This window comes from Oncorhynchus kisutch, linkage group LG14 (genome assembly GCF_002021735.2).
Source record: "Oncorhynchus kisutch isolate 150728-3 linkage group LG14, Okis_V2, whole genome shotgun sequence".
Taxonomy (NCBI): domain Eukaryota; kingdom Metazoa; phylum Chordata; class Actinopteri; order Salmoniformes; family Salmonidae; genus Oncorhynchus; species Oncorhynchus kisutch.
In genome coordinates, this window is record NC_034187.2 from 36,673,074 (window position 1) to 36,694,646 (window position 21,573).

Below are 21,573 nucleotides of genomic sequence, written 5' to 3' on the forward strand. Positions count from 1 at the left end.
TAATTTTTTATTGCAGATCTTCTGCAATACGGATTTAATTCCCCCTTTAGAGTTGTCAGACCGGGACCTCTGTGAAACTAAACTGACTGGTCAAGTGAGGAATCAGACACGAGGCTAGTTTATTTCAGTAGTGTTGGGTTTTATTCAGCCAAGTAGAGAAGACCTACAGCCCTAGGAGAACAGAACCTGTCCAACACACGCTCAGTGAATCACAGAAGACACTGCAAAGTTGTGGGAAGGATCATCCCAGCTTTGTGTGTATGTAGTACCCAAACAACCATTTAACAAGCAGCACTACTTTGTTGATCATTTCTGAAACAGATCCTGCTAAACTATATTTGATTACAGCACACCATCGTTCAAAGGAGGAATTTCTGATCCTCTTGAAGTAAGGTAGGTTTCAGACAGTGCTTGGAAATTAAACAAGTATTGATCAGAGGAACGACAGAAGCATCATAATGCAGTCAAGCTTTTTTTTGAGAGAAACAGGCACTCACAGGCATTAATCTACTGAGCCATGACAAACTGCACGTCCATTGGCGAGTTAGAGCGGGGGCACCATTATTTGACAAGAAGGAAACTGTCTCTTTAAAAACTAGTCAGACAAGCAGAAGGTCTTCATTATTGGGCCATGTTGCAAAGTTGAAAGGAACCCCCCCCCCCAAAAAAATCAGATTTTAAACACTGAAACGTAATCTTAGACCTAACCCTGATTAACAAAATGTTGCCGCTAGCCAAGTTTCACTTTGCAGCATGACCATCTAGTGATAAGTGCTGATGACATGGGGGTCAGGGGTCACACATTAGATGACAGAGAACTGGATGCCATGCTTGTTGAGACGCTCCACCAGCTTAGTTTTGGCAAAGGTTGCTCCTGGGGTGTACACACCTCCCCTAAAGAGAGAGGAGGTTGAGATAACATGCATCAGATGTAATATAACAGCCACACAAACACTACCCTGTGTGTGTGAACTCACTTCTTGGGGAGGGCTGTGGGCTCGTTCAGGATGGTGATAGCGGCCTGTACCATGGCGATTGGCGTGGCCACGTAGCCCGCCTCTGAAACAGGGAGAGAAGCATTGTGTTAACACCAGCGGCGACAGATTACGTGGAGGGCTTGGACTAGTAAGTTTTTGAGTGTTCAAGTACCTGGTCCTTGGACTAGTGTGCGGATCTTAGCATTGGGTCGTCCCTGGCTGGGGTCCTGTCCCTCAGTGTAACCTTCTCCGTAGAAGACAAACTTGAAGGACGAACCCTCCATCTGAGTGACACAGAAACACACCAATCACTGACTAGAAGGACCAACCATCCATCTGAGTGACACTCAAACACAGCAATCACTGGCAATTTTGCAAACAAGATATATTCATAAAACTGTACCTGCTTTCTTGTCGGTCCATCCTTGGAGAAGAAACCAAAGGAGAAAAACTCTGGATACTAAAGACAGAGAAGAGGGTGGAAAATAGTTAGTGAGAGAGGTTTGAGGATTTCATTTTGTGTGTGTATATATATATATATATCAATGTGTGTGTGTCCTTGTTCACCTTAATCAACAGGTCTTGTCCAAAGCTAAATTTGACCAGGAACCAGAACATCATCCCAGCGAATAGCATCTTGACAATGTTGGCCACACCTCCTACTCCTGCATACGCACCATACTGGACCTGGGGTCACACAAAAGGCCAAACAGGTCACAGAGGTCCATTTCTCAACTGAGTTTGGACATGAGAGCCACATCACACTAAATGTGTGGATTGCCCAGAGAGAGAGTGAGCGAGAAAGGGGGGCTGAAGCTCATTAGCTAGAATTTTAATTGCAAGGGGGCTGGGCCCACAAGGGAGGAAATGTAGGGAAAATTGCATGGCATAGCTTCAAGAAGTCACTTTCAAACCTAGGGAATTCATGGCTAATTGAGGTGAAACAGTCGTTCTGCTCATAGATTATCCTTTTAAATGGAACTACATCATTTGAAACAACTAGTAATGTGGTGTACTCCATGAATGGTTCAAATCTCACCTTTCAGGTAAACATAGTTAAATTGCTGAGGTGTAGACACTTGAACATAAGCTCAAGTACACAGTAAATATTTTACTGTACATGACGTATTTCCTATGGAACAAAAATGTATGAATAAGGCTTGAAATGACATGTTTTCAAATGATAAAAGCACTAACTATAAGATGTAACCTTCCTCATAACTGAAATACATACTTGTATGTTTAGTGTTAGAGAAAATGTGCATATATTCTAAAGATTTCTCGATTAAAACATCTGCCCCCATCGCTATGAACGTCACAGAGCTGTAGCTTGGCTTCCTGAACTCGTGAGGAACTCACCTTTCATCTCATAATAATCTTGTCCATCTATGACAAACAAAGTGTTTAAAATCCATGGATTATTTTAGATGAATGGCTACAAACCGATCTCAATGTGCTATAGTGATGAAACCACTCTCCCATGCTGTGCTACAATGTAAGGATTGCAGGCATGTGCTTTGTCAGTGGCTGTGATGCAGGGCTCAGCAAGGAGTTGATGGACAGTCGGAAAACGGAATGAAATGGTAGGAGGGATATCCCAGCTTCAAGTCGTTTCAGATTTCACATCCTATGTCACACAGGTGCAAAAAACATACTACCGTGTCTGTGGGAACCAGGGCTATCGCTCAGTCGTAACTGGTTACAGAACCACGCAGGTCCCCTAAACAGAGGACTTTACACCTAAGATTATGTATGTAGTAACTACACATTGACACAGAGCCCAAAGCGGGAGGTTTAAAAAAAAAAAAATACTTTGTTATTCGTACCAGAGCGTGTCTTTCTTTGACTTGAATGCCGTTGTAAACAACTGCCAACTTTCCAGGACATATACATGTCTTACATGGGAAGAAAGCTTCAATTCTTGTTACTCTAACTGCACTGTCCAATTTACAATAGCTATTACATAAAAATAATACCATGCTATTGTTTGAGGAGAGTGCACAACAACACGTTTATTACAGCAACTGGTTTGATATATTCACCTCTGAAGGTAAATAATGTCCTTACATTCAGTGATCTTGCTCTGATTTGTCATCCTGAGGGTCCCAGAGATAAAGTGTAGTGTAGTTTTGTTTGATAAAAATATATTTCTATATTCAAATGTAGGAACTGGGGTCTACAGCTTGACCCCACTGCTGTCTCTGGCTCCACACCCACCCCGCCCGGCAATCTAGATGTGTGAAGGTTAGTTAGTGTATTTTCTGTAGGGAAGCTAATGATCCATCATGTTTGACATTCCTGGGAGTGTGTAAACATACAAAAAATGCTATGGTAATAAATAAAAAAATGTTCTCTATAGTTATGTAGTTGACGATGTATCAATTGACCAATTCGGCACAATTATTCATTTCAAATTTCCACAAACTTCAAAGTGTTTCCTTTCAAATGGTATGAAGAATATGCATATCCTTGCTTCAGGTCCTGAGCTACAGGCAGTTAGATCTGGGTATGTCATTTTAGGAGGAAATTGAAACAAAAGAGTCCGATCCTAAAGACGTTTTAACATAAATAAGGCTTACATCAACTAAATGTACTCAATTATCTCTGTGTGTGTGTGTGTGTGAGAAAGAGACCTACAGGTGTTTCCTGGTGTTCCTCCAGCAGAAAGCGTTGAGATCTCTTCACCACCGAGGGGTCGGCTCCCATGAACGGAACTGCATACTGCTGAACCTCATTGCTGTAGAACAGGGCACTCCTACACACACACACACACACACACACACACACACACACACACACACAATGTAAAGTTAATATCAAAGAAACACACGTGCAAGCGCAAACACACACACACACAGCTCCCTGTACCTGCGTTTGATCTTTGAGCCCACCACAGGGAGAGGTTTGTGTCCAAACTTCTTCCTGAGGCTCCGCAGCTTCCCGCTGTCAGCAAAACCATAGATGGCTGACTTCCATGTCCCGTCATTGATAGAACCACCCTGAGACGGAGACAGAGAATGGAGTACCAACAAACTTTTTAAAACGGATTCTTACAAGGATGAGGCAGGGATTACAATGATTTACTGTTTACAGGACAAATGAGGCCAGGGCAGTGTGTGGGTTTATGGGTATTGGAGTCTTACCTCAGGTCCTGTGCTGGCTGTCAGGAAGCTCTCTAGAGCTGTGAGTGTTCCTGTGATAAGAGAAGAACACAACTGTGACACACAAACACACACCCAAAGGAGAGCACACACACATAAACAGCTGAAGTAAACTAACCTCAGGGAGATGTATAGATTGCAAAATAGTTGGGAAGAGATTTGCAATGACCGATTCCATGGCACATGGTTTATGAACAGGTACGCAAAATGACGGCAGATTCAAAACATTGAATTTTTCAATTTAAATTATGCTAAATTCTTGCAACCAAAGGGGGAGGCTTGCAAGCCGAAGAACACCATCCCAACCGTGAAGCATGGGGGTGGCAGCATCATGTTGTGGGGGTGCTTTGCTGCAGGAGGGGCTGGTGCATTTCACAAAATATATGGCATCATGGGGTGGGAAATTATGTGGATATAGTGAAGCAACATCTTAAGACAACAGTCAGGAAGTTAAAAGCTTGGTTGCAAATGGGTCTTCCAAATGGACAATGACCCCAAGCATACTTCCAAAGTTGTGGCAAAATGGCTTAAGGACAACAAAGTCAAGGTATTGGAGTGGCCATCACAAAGCCCTGACCTCAATCCTGACCTCAATCCTATAGAAAATTTGTGGGCAGAACTGAAAAGCGTGTGCGAGCAAACAGGCCTGCAAATCTGACTCAGTTACACCAGCTCTGTTAGGAGCTGGTGTAAAATTTGTGGGAAGCTTGTGGAAGGCTACCTGAAACGTTTGACCCAAGTTAAACAATTTAAAGGCAATGCTACCAAATACTAATTGAGTGTATTTAAACTTCTGACCCACTGGGAATGTGACGAAATAAATAAAAGCTGAAATAAATCATTCTCTCTACTATTATTCTGACATTTCATATTCTTAAAATTAAGTGGTGATCTAAACTGACCAAAGATAGGGAATTTTTACTAGGATTAAATGTCAGGAATTGTGAAAAACTGTATGTAAAAAGGTGTATGTAAACTTGGTATATATACACACACATTACATACATACATAGATGAGGCTAAGGTGCATGTAAACTGTGTATATATGTACAGTTGAAGTTGGAAGTTTACATACACCTTAGCCAAATACATTTAAAATCAGTGTTTCACAATTCCTGACATTTAACCCTAGTAGAGATTCCCCGTCTTAGGTCAGTTAGGATCACAATAAGTTGGGTGAATTTTGGCCCATTCCACCTGACAGAGCTGGTGTAACTGAGTCAAGTTTGTAGGCCTCCCCTTTTTCCTCCAAACATAACAATGGTCATTATGGCCAAACAGTTCTATTTTTGTTCCTTCAGACCAGAGGACATTTGCGATCTTTGACCAAAAAGTGCGATCTTGCCATATTATGGACTTGGTCTCTTACCAAATAGGGCTTCTTCTGTTTACCACCCCTACCTTGTCAAAACACAACTGATTGGCTCAAACGCATTAAGAAATACATTTCTCAAATTAACTTAACAAGGCACACCTGTTAATTGAAATGCATTCCAGGTGACTACCTCATGAAGCTGGTTGAGAGAATAACAAGAGTGTGCAAAGCTGTCATCAAAACAAAGGGTGGCTACTTTGAAGAATCTGAAATATATTGATATTTGTTTAACACTTTTTTGGTTGCTACATGATTCCATGTGTTATTTCCTAGTTTTGATGTCGTCACTATTATTCTACAATGTAGACAATAGTAAAACAAAGAAAAACCCTGGAATGAGTAGGTGTCCAAACCTTTGACTGGTCCTGTATACAAATAAATATATATGGGGGATTGGAAATTATGCATATAATTACATTGATGGAAGCTACCATCTATCTGCAATATTAAAGCTGATCTACCCCCTAAAATATTTGTATAAAAACCCTCAGGGAGAGAACACACATACACACCTTTGAACTGGTCCCTGGTGTAGAGGACTCCCATGTCTGCAGGTATGGAGTCGAAGCCACAAGCCCCCACAATGTACACTCCTTTATCAGCTGCCTGACTGTCGTAGTTCAACTGCATACTCTCTAGGAACTACACACACACACACAATAGGGAACAGCATGGCATCCAGCAGGCCTCCCATTACACCAAGTGGTGTGTGTGTGTGTGAGATATTGCTTCCGACTATCAAGTCCTGTCAGCTCTACAGGAGTGATGTAGTGTAGGGATCAGGGTCAATTAGGGCTTGAAGCCTTGTGAGTGTTATGTTGTCCACTTACCTGGGGTTCTCCACAGATGTCAATGCAGTGTGCCCCGTTCTCCACGCATGCCTTTACCACAGGTTCGCCCCAGAACCTGTACTACACACAAACACATAAACAAAACCCCTTCACCAAGGTGTTTGTGTCACTACAGTAGAATTTATACTCCAATATAATTTATTTATACATTTTGTACGAAGGCCTTTAGAAGTCATTATGATTTCATGTCATGTTCAATGTCTGGTCACTGCTGGACCATGCAACTGTGTGTTACACTCACAGCTATCGCTTTTCTCTCGACTGGCTAATCTAGCGTGAACAGAATACAGTTCTCGGTTCGGCTTTCCTTTCAAACCTCCCCTGAAACGCTCTGGTGCCCCCCTGGGGAGGCGCACCAAGGGCTGTGGCGGTCATGACATTCTGTCAGCCGGTTATTGTCATGCAAGAGACTGCCAGTCTCACGGTAATTGACCATTAATTAACATGAACAAGTTTAACATCTCCAGGCATACAAGCCACTGATGCACGCCTTTGGAACATCTACATTTTAAACAAGTAATACATTAATTTACACTGAACAAAAATATGAATACTACATTTAAAGTGCTGAAATAAAAGATCCCAGAAATTTTCCATATACACAAAAAGCTTATTCCTCTTAAATTTGGTGCACAAATTTGTTTACATCCCTGTGGGTGAGTATTTTATCCTTTGTCAAGATAATCCATCCACCTGACAGGAATATCAAGAAGCTGATTAAACAGCATGATCTGCCTCCAGCATCGTTTTAGAGAATTTAGCAGTAAGTCCAACCGGACTCACAACCTCAGACCATGTGTAACCACGCCAGCCCAGGTCCTCCAAATTCGACTTCTTCACCTGCGGGATCATTTTAGGAGGGGGGGTGCTGAGGATTATTTCTGTCTGTATTGAAGCCCTTTTGTTGAGAAAAACTCATTCTGATTGGCTGGCCTGACTCTACAGTGGGTGGGTCTATTCCCTATGGCTGCACCATAGATTAGGGCCTAATTTATTCATTTAAATTGACTTATTTCTTTATATGAACTGTGACTCAGCAAAATCTTTGAAATTGTTGTATTATACAAAAATATTAAAACGCAACATAGGCTGCTTAGGTTTTATAGTGGAGCTGTGCATAATATGAGCAAATGAGAAAGAATATATAAACACTTAGTTCACTCCACGCATCAACCACTGTTTGAGAAGCATACTCTCGCTGCGCAACAGGTCATTTTCCGCCCAAACTCTGTAAACCATGGACTCGCCAACCCTGCTTCTGAAGCTACCCAGCGCTTAATTTAAGAAACCAAATGAAACCTGTATAAAACATTGATAGTAACAGGGTTTCACTAAAATGTTGACAGCCCCTCTGCACGCTCGATACATTAATAAAGGAGAGAGAGGAGGAGGATATGCATGCTGGATCAGATATTTTGTATAGCTGAAAAAGTAAATGGGTCACCCAATTAATTATGAAAATGTAAAACTATTAAATACAGATTCCCTGTAGGCTAAATGTAAGCCGCCCTGCACAATCAATAAACTAACAGAATCGCCTAGGGCAATACGTTATCTCCCATACTCATGGATATAGATTTTTGGAGCAATAGCAAAAGGCAACCTGTCCATCCAGTATGCATAATAACAGTCCACACTCAAATGCCATTACTTGAATTTTGGAGTATAGGCTAGACCAATTATGTACCAAAGACATTTAAATCAGTTTTGTTTTATGTTTTTCTGCCATGCCTAATATGTGGTAGGCTATGTATTGTAGAACAGAGTTTGGATATTTACAAGCGAATGTGAACTAGAGAAATTGAGCAAATGAACAAAGATGACATGCTTGTTGGAAGGAAAAACAGTAATGGCTCTGGAGCAGCATGTGTACACGCTGTGTCTGTGTGGAGCCTGGAGTCGCCAGGGCAACGGGCCTGCCTGCTCTGCTCAGAAAAGATGGGGGAGGAGCAGACAGGCAAAGAACGAAGAGGAGAAAAAAAAGGAAATCAAAAGATAATTCATCCAAAGGGCTTTGACTTCCTAAACACGGCAGAAAGCTAACACAACATCATTTCAGCCACTTAAGATGAACTACTATAGTAAATACATTTTTATGAAATATGTTGCTGCGTTTTGTAAAAGCATATCTAAAATGCTTTCTGTTGAAATTTCTGCTCTTCATCAGACTAATTGTGTGCTTAAGTTGCACTTCTCCACTCAGATGAGATATCATCAACGGGCATTCTAAACTCAGCAAAAAAACTAAAACAAACAAATCCCTTTTTCAGGACCCTATCTTCCAAGGACAATTTGTAAAAATCCAAATAACTACATATCTTCATTGTAAAGGGTTTATACACGATTTCCCATGCTTGTTCAATGAACCATAAACAATTAATAAACATGCACCTGTGGAACGGTCATTAAGACACTAACAGCTTACAGACGGTAGGCAATTAAAGTCACAGTTATGAAAACTTAGGACATTAAAGAGGCCTTTCTACTGACTCTGAAAAACACCAAAAGAAAGATGCCCAGGGTCCCTGCTCATCTGCGTGAATGTGCTTTAGGCATGCTGCAAAGAGGCTTGAGGACTGCAGATGTGGCCAGGGCAATAAATTGCAATGCCCGTACTGTGAGACGCCTAAGACAGCGCTACAGTGAGATAGGACGGACAGCTGATCGCCCTTGCAGTGGCAGACCACGTGTAACAACACCTGCACAGGATCGGTACATCCGAACATCACACCTGCGGGACTGGTACAGGATGGCAACTGCCGCCTGAGTTACACCAGGAACGCACAATCCCTCCATCAGTGCTCAGACTGTCCTCAATAGGCTGAGAGAGGCTGGACTGAGGGCTTGAATGCCTGTTGTAAGGCAGGTCCTCACCAGACATCACCGGCAACAACGTCACCTATGGGCACAAACCCACCGTCGCTGGACCAGACAGGACTGGCAAAAAGTGCTCTTTACTGGGCAGTCGCGGTTTTGTCTCACCAGGGATGATGGTCGGATTCGCGTTTATCGTTGAAGGAATGAGCGTTACACTGTACTCTGGAGTGGGTTCGATTTGGAGGTGGAGGGTCTGTCATGGTCTGGGGCGGTGTGTTGCAGCATCATCGGACTGAGCTTGTTGTCATTACAGACAATCTCAATGCTGTGGGTTACAGGGAAGACATCCTCCTCCCTCTTGTGGTACCCTTCCTGCATGCTCAACCTGACATGAACCTCCTGCATGACAATGCCACCAGCCATACTGCTCGTGATCTGTGCGTGATTTCCTGCAAGACAGGAATGTCAGTGTTCTGCCATGGCCAGTGAAGAGCCCGGATCTCAATCCCATTGAGCACATCTGGGACCTGTTGGATCCCCCCCAGAAATGCCCAGGAACTTGCAGGTGCCTTGGTGGAAGAGTGGGGTAACATCTCACAGCAAGAATTGGCAAATCTGGTGCAGTCCATGAGAAGGACATGCACTGCAGTACTTAATGCAGCTGGTGGCCACACCAGATACTGACTGTTACTTTTGATTTTGACCCACCCTTTGTTCAGGGAAACATTCAAGTCTGTGGAACTTGTTCAGTTTGTGTCTCAGTTGTTGAATTGTATGTTCATACAAATATTTACATGTTATGTTTGCTGAAAATAAAATGCAGTTGACAGTGAGAGAACGTTTATAGAGTTTATAAACAGACAGCACTCCCGACTTTTGTAGAGGTAGCCAGCCTACTTTTTTTCTGCGAAAATGCAAGATCAACTTTAAAAAGCTACAATATGTACATTTTTAGGCGACCTGACCAAATTCACATAAAAAAAAAGTGAGTTTAAAAATGAATCTGACATCCTAATTGGAAGCAAGTCTAAGAAATGGTAGATCTGTTCAATGTGCGCTATTTCTATGCTGCCCGGTCTTAAGTTTAGGGTCTTTTACGTTTTTTACACCAGCTTAAAATACAACATTTGGTTATAAAATATATTTCACAGCTGTTTAGATGGTACAATGATTCTCTACACAATGATTGCTTTTTTTGGTCACAATCTGAAATTAGGCAAACCACTAGAATTTTAGCAACCAGGAAATGGCTGAGCGGTTTCTGCATATTGCATCTTTAAGCAAAACAATAGGAAATGTAGCTGGCTACATTGTTTCTATGATAAGCATTAGAAATATGTCGTCCATGTATTGTTTTTCAAAAAATACTTTTTTCTTTTTTTTTAGCTTTTTCAAGCTAATTTACCTGTGCGGCTGCCATCTAAATAGCTTTGCACTTTGTCATCTGATGAAAATTAAGCTATTTTCTGCAGAATGTGTTTTCTGTGAAGGAACTGCAGGGGTTTACTTAAAAAGCAGCTATTGAGCAGGGCAGTCAAGAGGAGCTGTTGCTATGGATACGTGTGCTAACTAGCTAACGCCATGAGCATAGTGCATGCAGAGCGAGATGCCTGTAGCAGGGAGCGAATGACTGACAGAGGAGGAGTTAATGGATTTACTAAAGAAGGAAGTTATTTCTGACTTCAGGCAGGGCTTTAAATTGGGAAGAAGCAATCGGGCCTAGGTAGGGTAGGGCCTGAATGTCACATGCATGAGTAGGGCTCGGGTTTAAAATGCATGCCCGTGGAGGGCTCTACAGTCAGTACTTACTGGCCCCACACAGTTGAGAACAATGACAGCCTGTTTGCACATGGCAGACAGAGTCAGGCTCTTCCACATCAGCCACGATGACCTCCACCGCAGACTGACTAATCTAGTGTGTCCCGAATACAGTTTGTTTTGGCTCTCCTTTCACACCTCCCTTGAAACTCTGGTGCCCCTCTGGGGAGGCATGCCATATTTTGAAAACTTCTGATATAAAGAATATGGTGAAACTTTCACCTAGTCTTATCAGAGGGAAAGGTGGAGCTATTACCATATTGATTGCCCTGTGAAATCCTCTCAGATCTGTGCATAGGGTCCAGGGGTCCATTTGGGATTTAGACCTGTCCGTTCTGAACAATACATTTCTATAGAAACGTTGTCTAACGTCGCACCCTCCTTATTTTATTTATTTATAAGCAACACAACACATACAAACGACTACATCATACAAACATCACACCCTGTCAAGCCCACACTACCATCGCCTTCATATAACTTTGTCACATGGCCTCAAACTGCATGATTTGGTTTCTCTGTCGCCCACGCGCTAAAAAAAAATTGACAATAAAGCATTTGACCTTTCCATTATGTGAAAGACAGAGGATTGGCAGATTTCCAGTTTGAGTATACTTTTTTTGAAAGATAAATTTACAAGAAGAGTATTGTCCAACCCATAGGATATCTCACTGCACCCTCATGTGCCATGTCTTGAAATAGACAAATTAAAAGTATATTTACATTACAATATCTCTGACACCCATCTTTCCAACATAACTTTAGAATTTTGTAGCATTCCCAGAAGGCATGAATTGTTGAGTCATTAGTAGTTTTACACTTCAGACATGACTTGTGACATTGTACTCTCCTGAACACACCCCAGGAGACAGTTGAAAGTGTAAATTCATGAAAAATCCTACAATGTGATTTTCTGGAATTTTTCTCATTTTGTCTGTCATAGTTGAAGTGTACTACCTATGATGAATATTACAGGCCTCTCTCATCTTTTTAAGTGGGAGAACTTGCACAATTGGTGGCTGACTAAATACTTTTTTGCCCCACTGTACATGGGAGGCAAAGGGCGCTCCAGTACAGTAAATGGCGGTAATGCACCATAACATTAGATACCAACCCCATAAACCCCACAGAAGAAGAGGTGCGGGAGACAATGGTAGATAGCTATATCTAGTACACACCAGTAGAGTGTCCTTTGCTGTAATGGATGTGTGTGTGTATGTGTGTGTGTGTACAAGGTGCACTGGTGATAGCCATCATCATCATTGCAGGTGTTTCACAAGCTGTGAGGTTATGGCCTTACTGCTATCAGGCCACTATCTGCAGCCCCATGGCACAACAGGAGAGCAAGAGTGGTAATCAGGTCTGATATCAAGACAGTCTTATATACGAACACAACGGTAGAGGCAGCACTGAAATACTGCTTACTTATGACAGACTCATTGTGTCTTTGCAGTGCTTACACAGTGTGTGTCTACAGTATTTAAAATGTGTGTGTGTGTGTTGCATCTCCACAGTCAGTACTTACTGGCCCCACACAGTTGAGAACAATGACAGCCTGTTTGCACATGGCAGCCAGAGAGTCAGGCTCTCCCACATCAGCCACGATGACCTCCACTGCAGTCCTCAGCTCCGGTTTACCTAATAACATAGCAGAGGACTCAGTCATTTCACCTTTACATTATAAACATACTTACCAATACACCACACATCATTATGTGTTTAACTAAATCACTGAGGACTTGTCACGGACCAACACCACCACCACTGGGCGCAACAGTGTCTCTACTTCTTAAGGCGGCTGAAGAAATTCAGCATTGCCACCCCGGGTCCTCTCCAAATACTACCACTGCACCATCGACATGGCCTGGTACGGGAACAGCTCCGTCCACGACCGCAAGGCCCTCCTGCGGGTGGTGAAGATGGCCCAGTACATCACTGGGAACGTGCTCCCACCCATCCAGGACATCTACTGGAAACGGTGCCTGCGGAAGGCCTGCAGCATCATCAAGGACCCCACACACCCCAGCCACAAGCTGTTTACTCACTTACCGTCAGGCAGACTGTATCAGAGCATGAGGACTGATACCAACAGGCTCAGAGACAGTTACTATCTACAAGCCATCAGACTGTATCAGAGCATGAGGACTGATACCAACAGGCTCAGAGACAGTTACTATCTACAAGCAATCAGATTGCTGAACACGTTCACTGGACTGAGCACCTGCTCTGACTCTCCACACCTTAGCACACAAGCACGCATACAATTGCTGCTACCAGACTCTTATGATTGATTGCTAAATGCTTCCCCAAAACATGCAAATAAAAATTAATTGTGGCTTCCTGTATTATACTGTTGGATTTGACATTTTGAACATTGAGATATTAAATAAATGATAGGAAAGAGGCATAGAATCAAAGGAGAAAGAGACTGGACCTCTGTAGAATGATAGATAGCTGTGGAATGTGTTGGGGGACAGGAGCAGAGCACCGTGTTGATACAGGGGAGAGAGATGAACATCTGTGGATTAGATGAAGGAGGGGCTGAGGTCAGGGGGTGAGGACAGCACCGTGTTGATACAGGGGAGAGAGATGAACATCTGTGGATTAGATGAAGGAGGGGTTGAGGTCAGGACAGAGATGTGTTGATATAGGGGAGACAGATGGACATCTGTGGATTAGATGAAGGAAGGGCTGAGGTCAGGGGGTGAGGACAGCACTGTGTTGATACAGGGGAGACAGATGGACATCTGTGGATTACATGAAGGAGGGGCTGAGGTCAGGGGGCGAGGACAGATTCCCTTAAGGGAGTAATAAGGGTTTGGTATCCCTGTTACCCTCTTTCTTCATAAGATGTAAGGATTGGAGAGAAGGCGTGTCTTAAGTAGGATGTATGTAACTGTGATGGAGAGAAATGTTTATGGTGTCTGAAAACAGCTGTACAGAACCTTTGGGAAGGATTTAACTTGGTTAAAGCGTCTCTAGCGTCCGTGAGTTATTTACTCTGAAAAATAAGAACCTAACAATACTTATGCTAAAATGTTTATTCTATTCTACTGAGACATTTACTTCATGTTCCTATTCTTATCTTGTATTATTTCTTACTGTTGCTGCATTGTCCAGAAGGAACCTGCCAGTCAGAATGTCGTTGGACGGTGTTTACTATGTATCCTGTACATACAACTAATACAACTTGAATCTTTAACTAACTATGATGATACATGAACAACCTGGTTTAAAAAGCCCAGTGACCAAAGAGTTTGTCAGACCCCTGAACTGAATTCTGCATGTGTAGCCTGTGTGTGTGATCTGTGTGCACATAGCCTATCCTTTAGCTTGGGGGGGAAACAGACATTGCTATCCGTGTTCCCCAAGCCTCCGTGTCACTGTTGCCTTCAAATGTAGACCAGATAAAAGATCTAAGTACTAAAAGCTGCTATATTCTGGTTCAATAAAGTACATTTGAGGAGCATCAACAAGACACCGTTTGTTCTCTTTTCTGTGCTGCTTTGTCGGGCCGGGACAATGCCTATATCGCAATATCTTTTCCATTGCAGAAATGAGAACACCAATCCGACCAAACTCCTTTGTCCTTTAAAAACCTGCTGTATGTAAAATACTGTATTACAAGAGAATGTTGGTTTCCAACATTCCTAAAGAAGTTATATTTCACTAAGTCTTGTTTCCTTGCCACAGCACCAATGAGTATAGCGATACTGCTATCGTCCCGGCCCCACAATGCTTTGCATCAACCCCCTGAATAAGTTAACATGTTATAATGCACATGGCACATTACCCCCTGTAGCTCATGACTAAACATGGACTGTTGGAAGTTAGGCACACGTTGAACTCTGTGCCATAGCCATAACAGATAGGACAACACTGCCCTATTGAAACCTCAATGATGGAGGCAAAACATGGGCCATAGGAGGATGAATGGCTATCAAATAAGGCATATTGTACACACATGACAAAGCACACTACGTGTCTCTTGCATATCCCAAACAAGGTCTCTAACATACCTGCAAATGTATTATATTTAGAAGATTTCAACCTAACCCATGACAATTGTGTCTGAAATGTCAACCTGGCCATGTGATGGGGGGCATGTAGACTGTCACTGTTGGGCAGGGTAACCATTGAGAGGCCAGGGGGTGGATTTGTATAGAGCCTATTGCGCTGCAGGGGCATGTTTAAACAGCTGTTGGTGAGGGCTATGCCAGGAGGGCAGAAGGAACCAAGCACAGCTCCATTCTCCCTGATGCCAACCCCAGGAGAACCTAGGCTATCCCTTTTCTGGCAAGCCAACCACTCTCCAATTTCAAATGAATACTGAATGTATTGAGCGCTGGAACTTTGTAGAGTGTGAGATATCTGGTCTGACAACATATTCCCAGCTACCACAACAACTACTATTGACAGACATTCCTTATGTCTGTGCAATTGAGATGTATACTTCTTTTTTTTCTGCAAGCCTAGGGCAGTAAGCGCAATGCAAGTGCAGAAGATCCTTGGTCAAAACACTTGGTTGTACAATAACTGATACAACACAGTGACTAGGTTTAAAATGAGTCCAGGTGAGTGTCCTGTTTGGCATGACACACAGTAAACTCAGTGTAGACACGATGACACCGAGCTGTCAAGAAAGCTTCCTTGAATCCCCCTGGAAAATCCAATTACAATGCACAATGGTGTCAATCAACTAACTAGACCAAAGGTCATCACTGGTTAATCTCTCGTGGACAGTGTAAACATATTTACGGGAAACTTTAGACCTGATTTAACTGGGATTACTCTCTAGTTAGCATCCAGCGTGACCAAATTAAAATGTGTAATATAAATTGTATTAGCTAGTTTAGGGCAATGTCAATGAAGCCAGTCTGATGATGATGCTCGGTCACCAGACTTTGAGCGCACTGATTAAGATATAAATTCTAAAGACCTAATTGTCCCTACAATTTCTAAGCAAACAGTTGGAGGCAGGGCTTTCTCCTATAGAGCTCTATTTTTATGGAATGGTCTGCCTACCCATGTAAGAGACGCAGACTCTGAAAACTCATCTCTTCAATAGGTCCTATGATTGAGTGTGGTCTGGCCCAGGGGTGCGAAGGTGAACGGCAAGGCACAGGAACGACGAACTCCCCTTGCTGTCTCTGGCTGGCTCCCTTCTCTCCACTGGGATTCTCTGCCTCTGACCCCATTACAGGGGCTGAGTCACTGGCTTACTGGTGCTCTTCCATGCCGTCCCTAGGAGGGGTGCGTCAGTTAAGTGGGTTGAGTCACAGACGTGACCTTTCTTTTCCAGTTTTGCTTCCCCCCCTCGGGCGGAGGAGGAGATCTTCATGGGCTATACTCAGCCTTGTCTCAGGGTAGTAAATTGGTGGTCTGTTGATATCCCTCCAGTGGTGCGAGGGCTGTGCTTTGGCAAAGTGGGTGGGGTTATATCCTGCTTGGTTGGCCCTGTCCGGGGGTATCGTCGGACGGGGCCACAGTGTCCCCCGACACACCTGTCTCAGTCTCCAGTATCTATGCTGCAATAGTCTATGTGCAGGGGGGCTAGGGTCAGTCTGTTATATATTGTGGAATTATCCTGTCTTATCTGGTGTCCTGTGTGAATTTAAGTATGCTCCCTCTAATTCTTTCTCCCTCCCCTCCCAGAGGACCGGAGCCCTAGGATCATGCCTCAGGACTACCTGGCCTGATGACTCCTGGCTGTCCCCAGTCCACCTGGTCATGCTGCTGCTTCAGTTTCAACTGTTCTGCCTGCGGCTAGGGAACCCTGACCTGTTCACCGGACATGCTACCTTGTCCACTCTCTACCGCACCTGCTATCTCGACCTCTGAATGCTCGGCTATGAAAAGCCAAATGACATTTACTCCTGCACCCAAAACCACTGTGATTATTATTTGACCCTGCTGGTCATCTATGCACGTTTGAACACTTTGAAGAACAATCTGGCCTTAAATGGCCATGTACTCTTATAATCTACACCCAGCCCAGGCCACCCCTCAGAGCCTGGTTCCTCTCTATGTTTCTTCCTAGGTTCCTGCCTTTCTAGGTAGTGTTTCCTAGCCAACGTGCTTCTACAATTGCATTGCTTGCTGTTTGGCTGGGTTTAGGCTGGGTTTCTGCATAGCACATTGTGACATCTGCGGATGTAAAAAGGGCTTTATAAATACATTTGATTGATTCGTACCGAGGGTTCCGGCGGCCTGCTCTAGAACTTTGTCCAGTTTCTGTCTGCTTCTCCCAGCCACAGCCCATTTCAGCGTCCCATTCGGCCCCTCCGATACGGTCCTGGCCACCTCTTCAACCACAAACTGCCCGGTGAAACCCGAAGCACCAAAAATAACAATGTGATAGGGTCTGCTAGAGGAGGTATCCACCTTCGCCATAGTTACAACTAGTTATACGCAGGGAAACGCAACGACGCGAGACGGTATGGGAATGAGCGAAATGCAAGGAGCGTGCTAATATAAATGACAGATAGCAAAGCTGTCACTTCCGTAGTCTGATGATGATGCTCGGTCGCCGGACTTTGACCGCACTGATAAAGATATGAAACCTAAACACCGCTGATGCAAAATGGTCTGCATACACAAACAAAGCGTTTTATTGACGTTAGTTTAAATACAGCTTTTTGTATTTGTTATCAACATGTTATTTGATGTCATTAACATATTAAATGACATAACCAATTGAAACGCTGATGTCTGAAAAGTAGGTGTGGTTGTAAACGTTTTGGTTTACAATTGGATGTCTATGCTGTCAATCTGTCTTTATTTTGAATCATCGCTTGATAGCGCGGGAGTTCGATTAATCCCGCCCGGGCGCCCGTGTAGGCGTGTTTTGCTCCGGATGAAAGTTGGATGCATTCCATTTGGAACCAGGCTGCCTCCTGGGCGATAGTCAGGTGCGCCCTCTGTCAGACGGAGAAGTCGGCTAAAAAAAAGTCATGTAATTAAGCAGGTGTAGTAATGAGGGACAGCTGCTTCTGTGGTACAGAAGATGACGTGCAGGTCTACATACCAGAAGGTTCAGGGTCGACTGAGAAGCTAACAGCTCTCCCTGCCTGTTTCATTCGACCTACACTATGATCAGAGCCGGCTGCAGACAATGATCAGCTAGGTGCAAATCAGATCTATATTTATAATTATATAACATATATTCAAGGAATTGTCCACCAAGTTTCTGTGCCAATGCACCACAACCAATTAACTAAACAGACTTCGGCACTTCAACATCATGGTTTGCTTTTTCAACACCACAATCTGCACAATTTGGATGCTGGAATTATATTTTGGATGAAAGTGAGCAAGTAGCCTAATCAGATTGTGACTGGTTGTGTTTAAGCCACATATACAAGGTATATAAAATATATATATTAAAGGTAATACATAAAAAAAAGTCAAATTAACAAATATTTAGGCTATAGGCTATTGAAGAGTTATGGGTTCTAGGTGCACGAGGAATAGCCAGCCGCTTGGATCAGAGAGCAGGCAGAGTGCATTTGAAGCTTTCCTGAACATTCTTATGGGATGACATGGGAGAATGCTGATCCGCAACAGATAGCACATCTCAGTATCAGAACTTAAAATGCAGCCAGACTGGCATGCTACTGTGCCTTTTCATACCTTATAAACTGTTCAGAGTAGACCTACAACTGATCCAAATGCAATGAATGGAATGAAATATTAAAATCATAGGGCTTTTGCATCCTTATTCAAAATACATTTTCACTGCAGTTTACAGCCTAGAGTAGAATTTTGTACTCTTAAAAACAGTAATGCAATTATTCATTGCAATGTGGAGTTGTAGGCTAGTCTAGGTAGGATAATTGTATTATCCCTAAACAAGATCAGTAGGGGAGCTTCACTGATGCCCAATGGCTCTCCGCTTATATTGAAAATTGGTGCAGCTTTGAATGATTTTATGTGTGGTATGATTGCTAGTTAGCATATTGCAGATCTGGACAAATGATCCACCTACCACTATTGTGGTACCGGTGGCCGGTGTGGTTATGCACTACGCTTTTCCGTGCGGTAACTATACCACACAGGTCAATATAGTCTACCAGTCTAACTGTCTATCCTGCCCTCTATCCACCATTCTTCATAGTGACAATAGTGGTAGTGTTGCTTGCACGGGCATTGCAAAATAAATGTAGATATTTATGTTATTAAATCATTTCACCCGCACCGCTCGAGCTCGAGCACGAGCATCTGTGTAACCAAGCTCTAAAATAGAACTTGGTTCTATTTGAGACGCTTGACGCGTTGTAAATCCCGCCTCTCACATCTACTCATTGGTTTTCAGGAGCATACAACCCCACATGGGTATTTGAAAGACGAATGAGGAGAGATTAATAGATAACTGTGTTATAAGCAGTTTTAGGAAAATATGTTATTTCTTATATAAAAACGACTGTAATTTTACACATAGGCCTATAATAATAGATGACGCCTAAAGACTAGATTAAATTCACAATAGTCTGATGACTGACAATATTATTCATTGCCTTGTGAATGAAGTCACTGCAGCACAGCGTGGGTAATTAAAAATAAAGGGAACAGAGCTTGCCAAAAAATGACTTTTTCTAATCATTCTTCATGCAGGTAAGCATAGCTGCGGGAAGTAGGGGTGCTGAGGGTGCTGTAGCACCCCCTGAAAAATCTGAAGAAAAAAATACATATATATATATATATATATACATATATATATACATATACACAGTACCAGTCAAAAGTTTGGATCCACCTAGTCATTCAAGGGTTTTCTTTATTTTTGTTACTATTTCCTACATTGTAGAATAATAGTGAAGACATCAAAACTATGAAATAACATATATGGAATCATGTTGTAACCAAAAAAGTGTTAAACAAATATTTGAGATTCTTCAAAGTAGTCACCCTTTGCCTTGATGACAGCTTTGCACACTCTTGACATTCTCTCAACCAGCATTTCAATGCATTTCAATTAACAGGTGTACCTTGTTAAAAGTTCATTTGTGGAAGTTCTTTCCTTCTAAATGCGTTTGAGCCAATCAGTTGTGTTGTGACAAGGTAGGGGTGGTAAACAGAAGCAGCCCTATTTGGTAAAAGACCAAGTCCATATTATGGCAAGAACAGCTCAAATAAGCAAAGATCAACGACAGTCCATCATTACTTTAAGACAAAGGTCAGTCGATGCGTAAATTTGAAGAACTTTGAAAGTTTCTTCAAGTGCAGTCGCAAAAACCATCAAGCGCTATGATGAAACTGGCTCTGATGAGGACCGCCACAGGAAAGGAAGACCCAGAGTTCCCTCTGCTGCAGAGGATTAGAGTTGACTACACCTCAGACTGCAGCCCAAATAAATGCTTCACAGAGTTCAAGTAACAGACACATCTCAACATCAACTATTCAGAGGAGACTGCGTGAATCAGACCTTCGTGCTTGCATTGCTGAAAAGAAACCACTACTAAAGGACACAAATAATAAGAAGAGACTTGCTTGGGCCAAGAAACATGAGCTATGGACATTAGACCAGTGGAAATGTCCTTTGGTCTGATGAGTCCAAATTTGAGACCCAAAACACACCTACAGGGTATGTAAGGGCTATTTGACCAAGGAGAGTAATTGAGTGCTGCATCATATGACCTGGCCTCCACAATTACCATACCTCAACCCAAATGAGATGGTTTGGGATGAGTTGGACCGCAGAGTGAAGGAAAAGCAGCCAACAAGTGCTCAGCATATATGGGAACTCCTTCAAGACTGTTGGAAAATTATTCCAGGTGAAGCTGGTTGAGAGAATGCCAAGCATGTGCAAAGCTGTCATCAAGGCAAAGGGTAGCTACTTGGAAGAATCTAATATCTATTTGGATTTGTTGTAACGGTTTTCTTTAGGTGAAGCGGACCAAAATGCAGCGTAGTTTCTTTGATTCATGTTTAATAACAAAAGATAAACACGAACACTACAAAAACAATAAACGTGGAAAACCAAAAACAGTCCTATCTGGTACAAAACACAGAGACAGGAACAATCACCCACAAACACACAGTGAAACCCAGGCTACCTAAATATGGTTCCCAATCAGAGACAATGACTAACACCTGCCTCTGATTGAGAACCATATCAGGCCAGACATAGAAATAGACAAACAAGACATCCAACATAGAATGCCCACTCAGATCACACCCTGACCAACCAAAACATAGAAACATACAAAGCAAACTATGGTCAGGGTGTGACATTTGTTTAACCTTTTTTTTGTTGCTACATGATTCCATATGTGTTATTTAATAGTTTTGATGTCTTCACTAATATTCTACAATGTAGCTAATAGTAAAAATAAAGAAAAATCCTTGAATGAGTACGTGTGTCCAAACTTTTGACTGGTACTATATATATATATATATATATACATATATATACACACACACAGTATTTTATGTGCACTACTTCATAACGCAAATCCTTTTATCTGCAACAAGCCAATTTGACAGAAACATATGGTGGGAAAATGTAAATATAGTTTTTATGCAGATTTTTGAATATTCGCTTGAAAATCTGGCGCCAATTGGATGGAAACCTA

The 21,573-nt window shown here is 42.6% G+C and overlaps 1 protein-coding gene across 2 annotated transcripts; it reads right to left on the minus strand.

Annotated features, from left to right (window-relative positions):
- Nucleotides 1-118: 118 nt before the first annotated feature.
- On the minus strand, nucleotides 119-17,689 carry LOC109903902 (saccharopine dehydrogenase-like oxidoreductase). 2 transcript variants are annotated; one of them, XM_020500912.2, is made up of 12 exons: nucleotides 17,194-17,689; nucleotides 12,525-12,637; nucleotides 6,344-6,424; nucleotides 6,026-6,155; nucleotides 4,121-4,170; nucleotides 3,846-3,976; nucleotides 3,615-3,732; nucleotides 1,545-1,664; nucleotides 1,381-1,437; nucleotides 1,150-1,261; nucleotides 978-1,059; nucleotides 119-894 (listed from the first exon to the last, which is right to left on the minus strand). In XM_020500912.2, exons 1-12 carry the CDS (start codon nucleotides 17,390-17,392, stop codon nucleotides 804-806), a joined length of 1,284 nt encoding a protein of 427 aa, XP_020356501.1. In that variant the 5' UTR covers nucleotides 17,393-17,689; the 3' UTR covers nucleotides 119-803. The 2 variants fall into 2 exon arrangements, with proteins under 2 accessions (XP_020356501.1, XP_031644185.1); XM_031788325.1 differs by lacking the exons at nucleotides 12,525-12,637; nucleotides 17,194-17,689 and adding an exon at nucleotides 10,991-11,090.
- Between the last annotated feature and the right edge of the window lie 3,884 nt (nucleotides 17,690-21,573).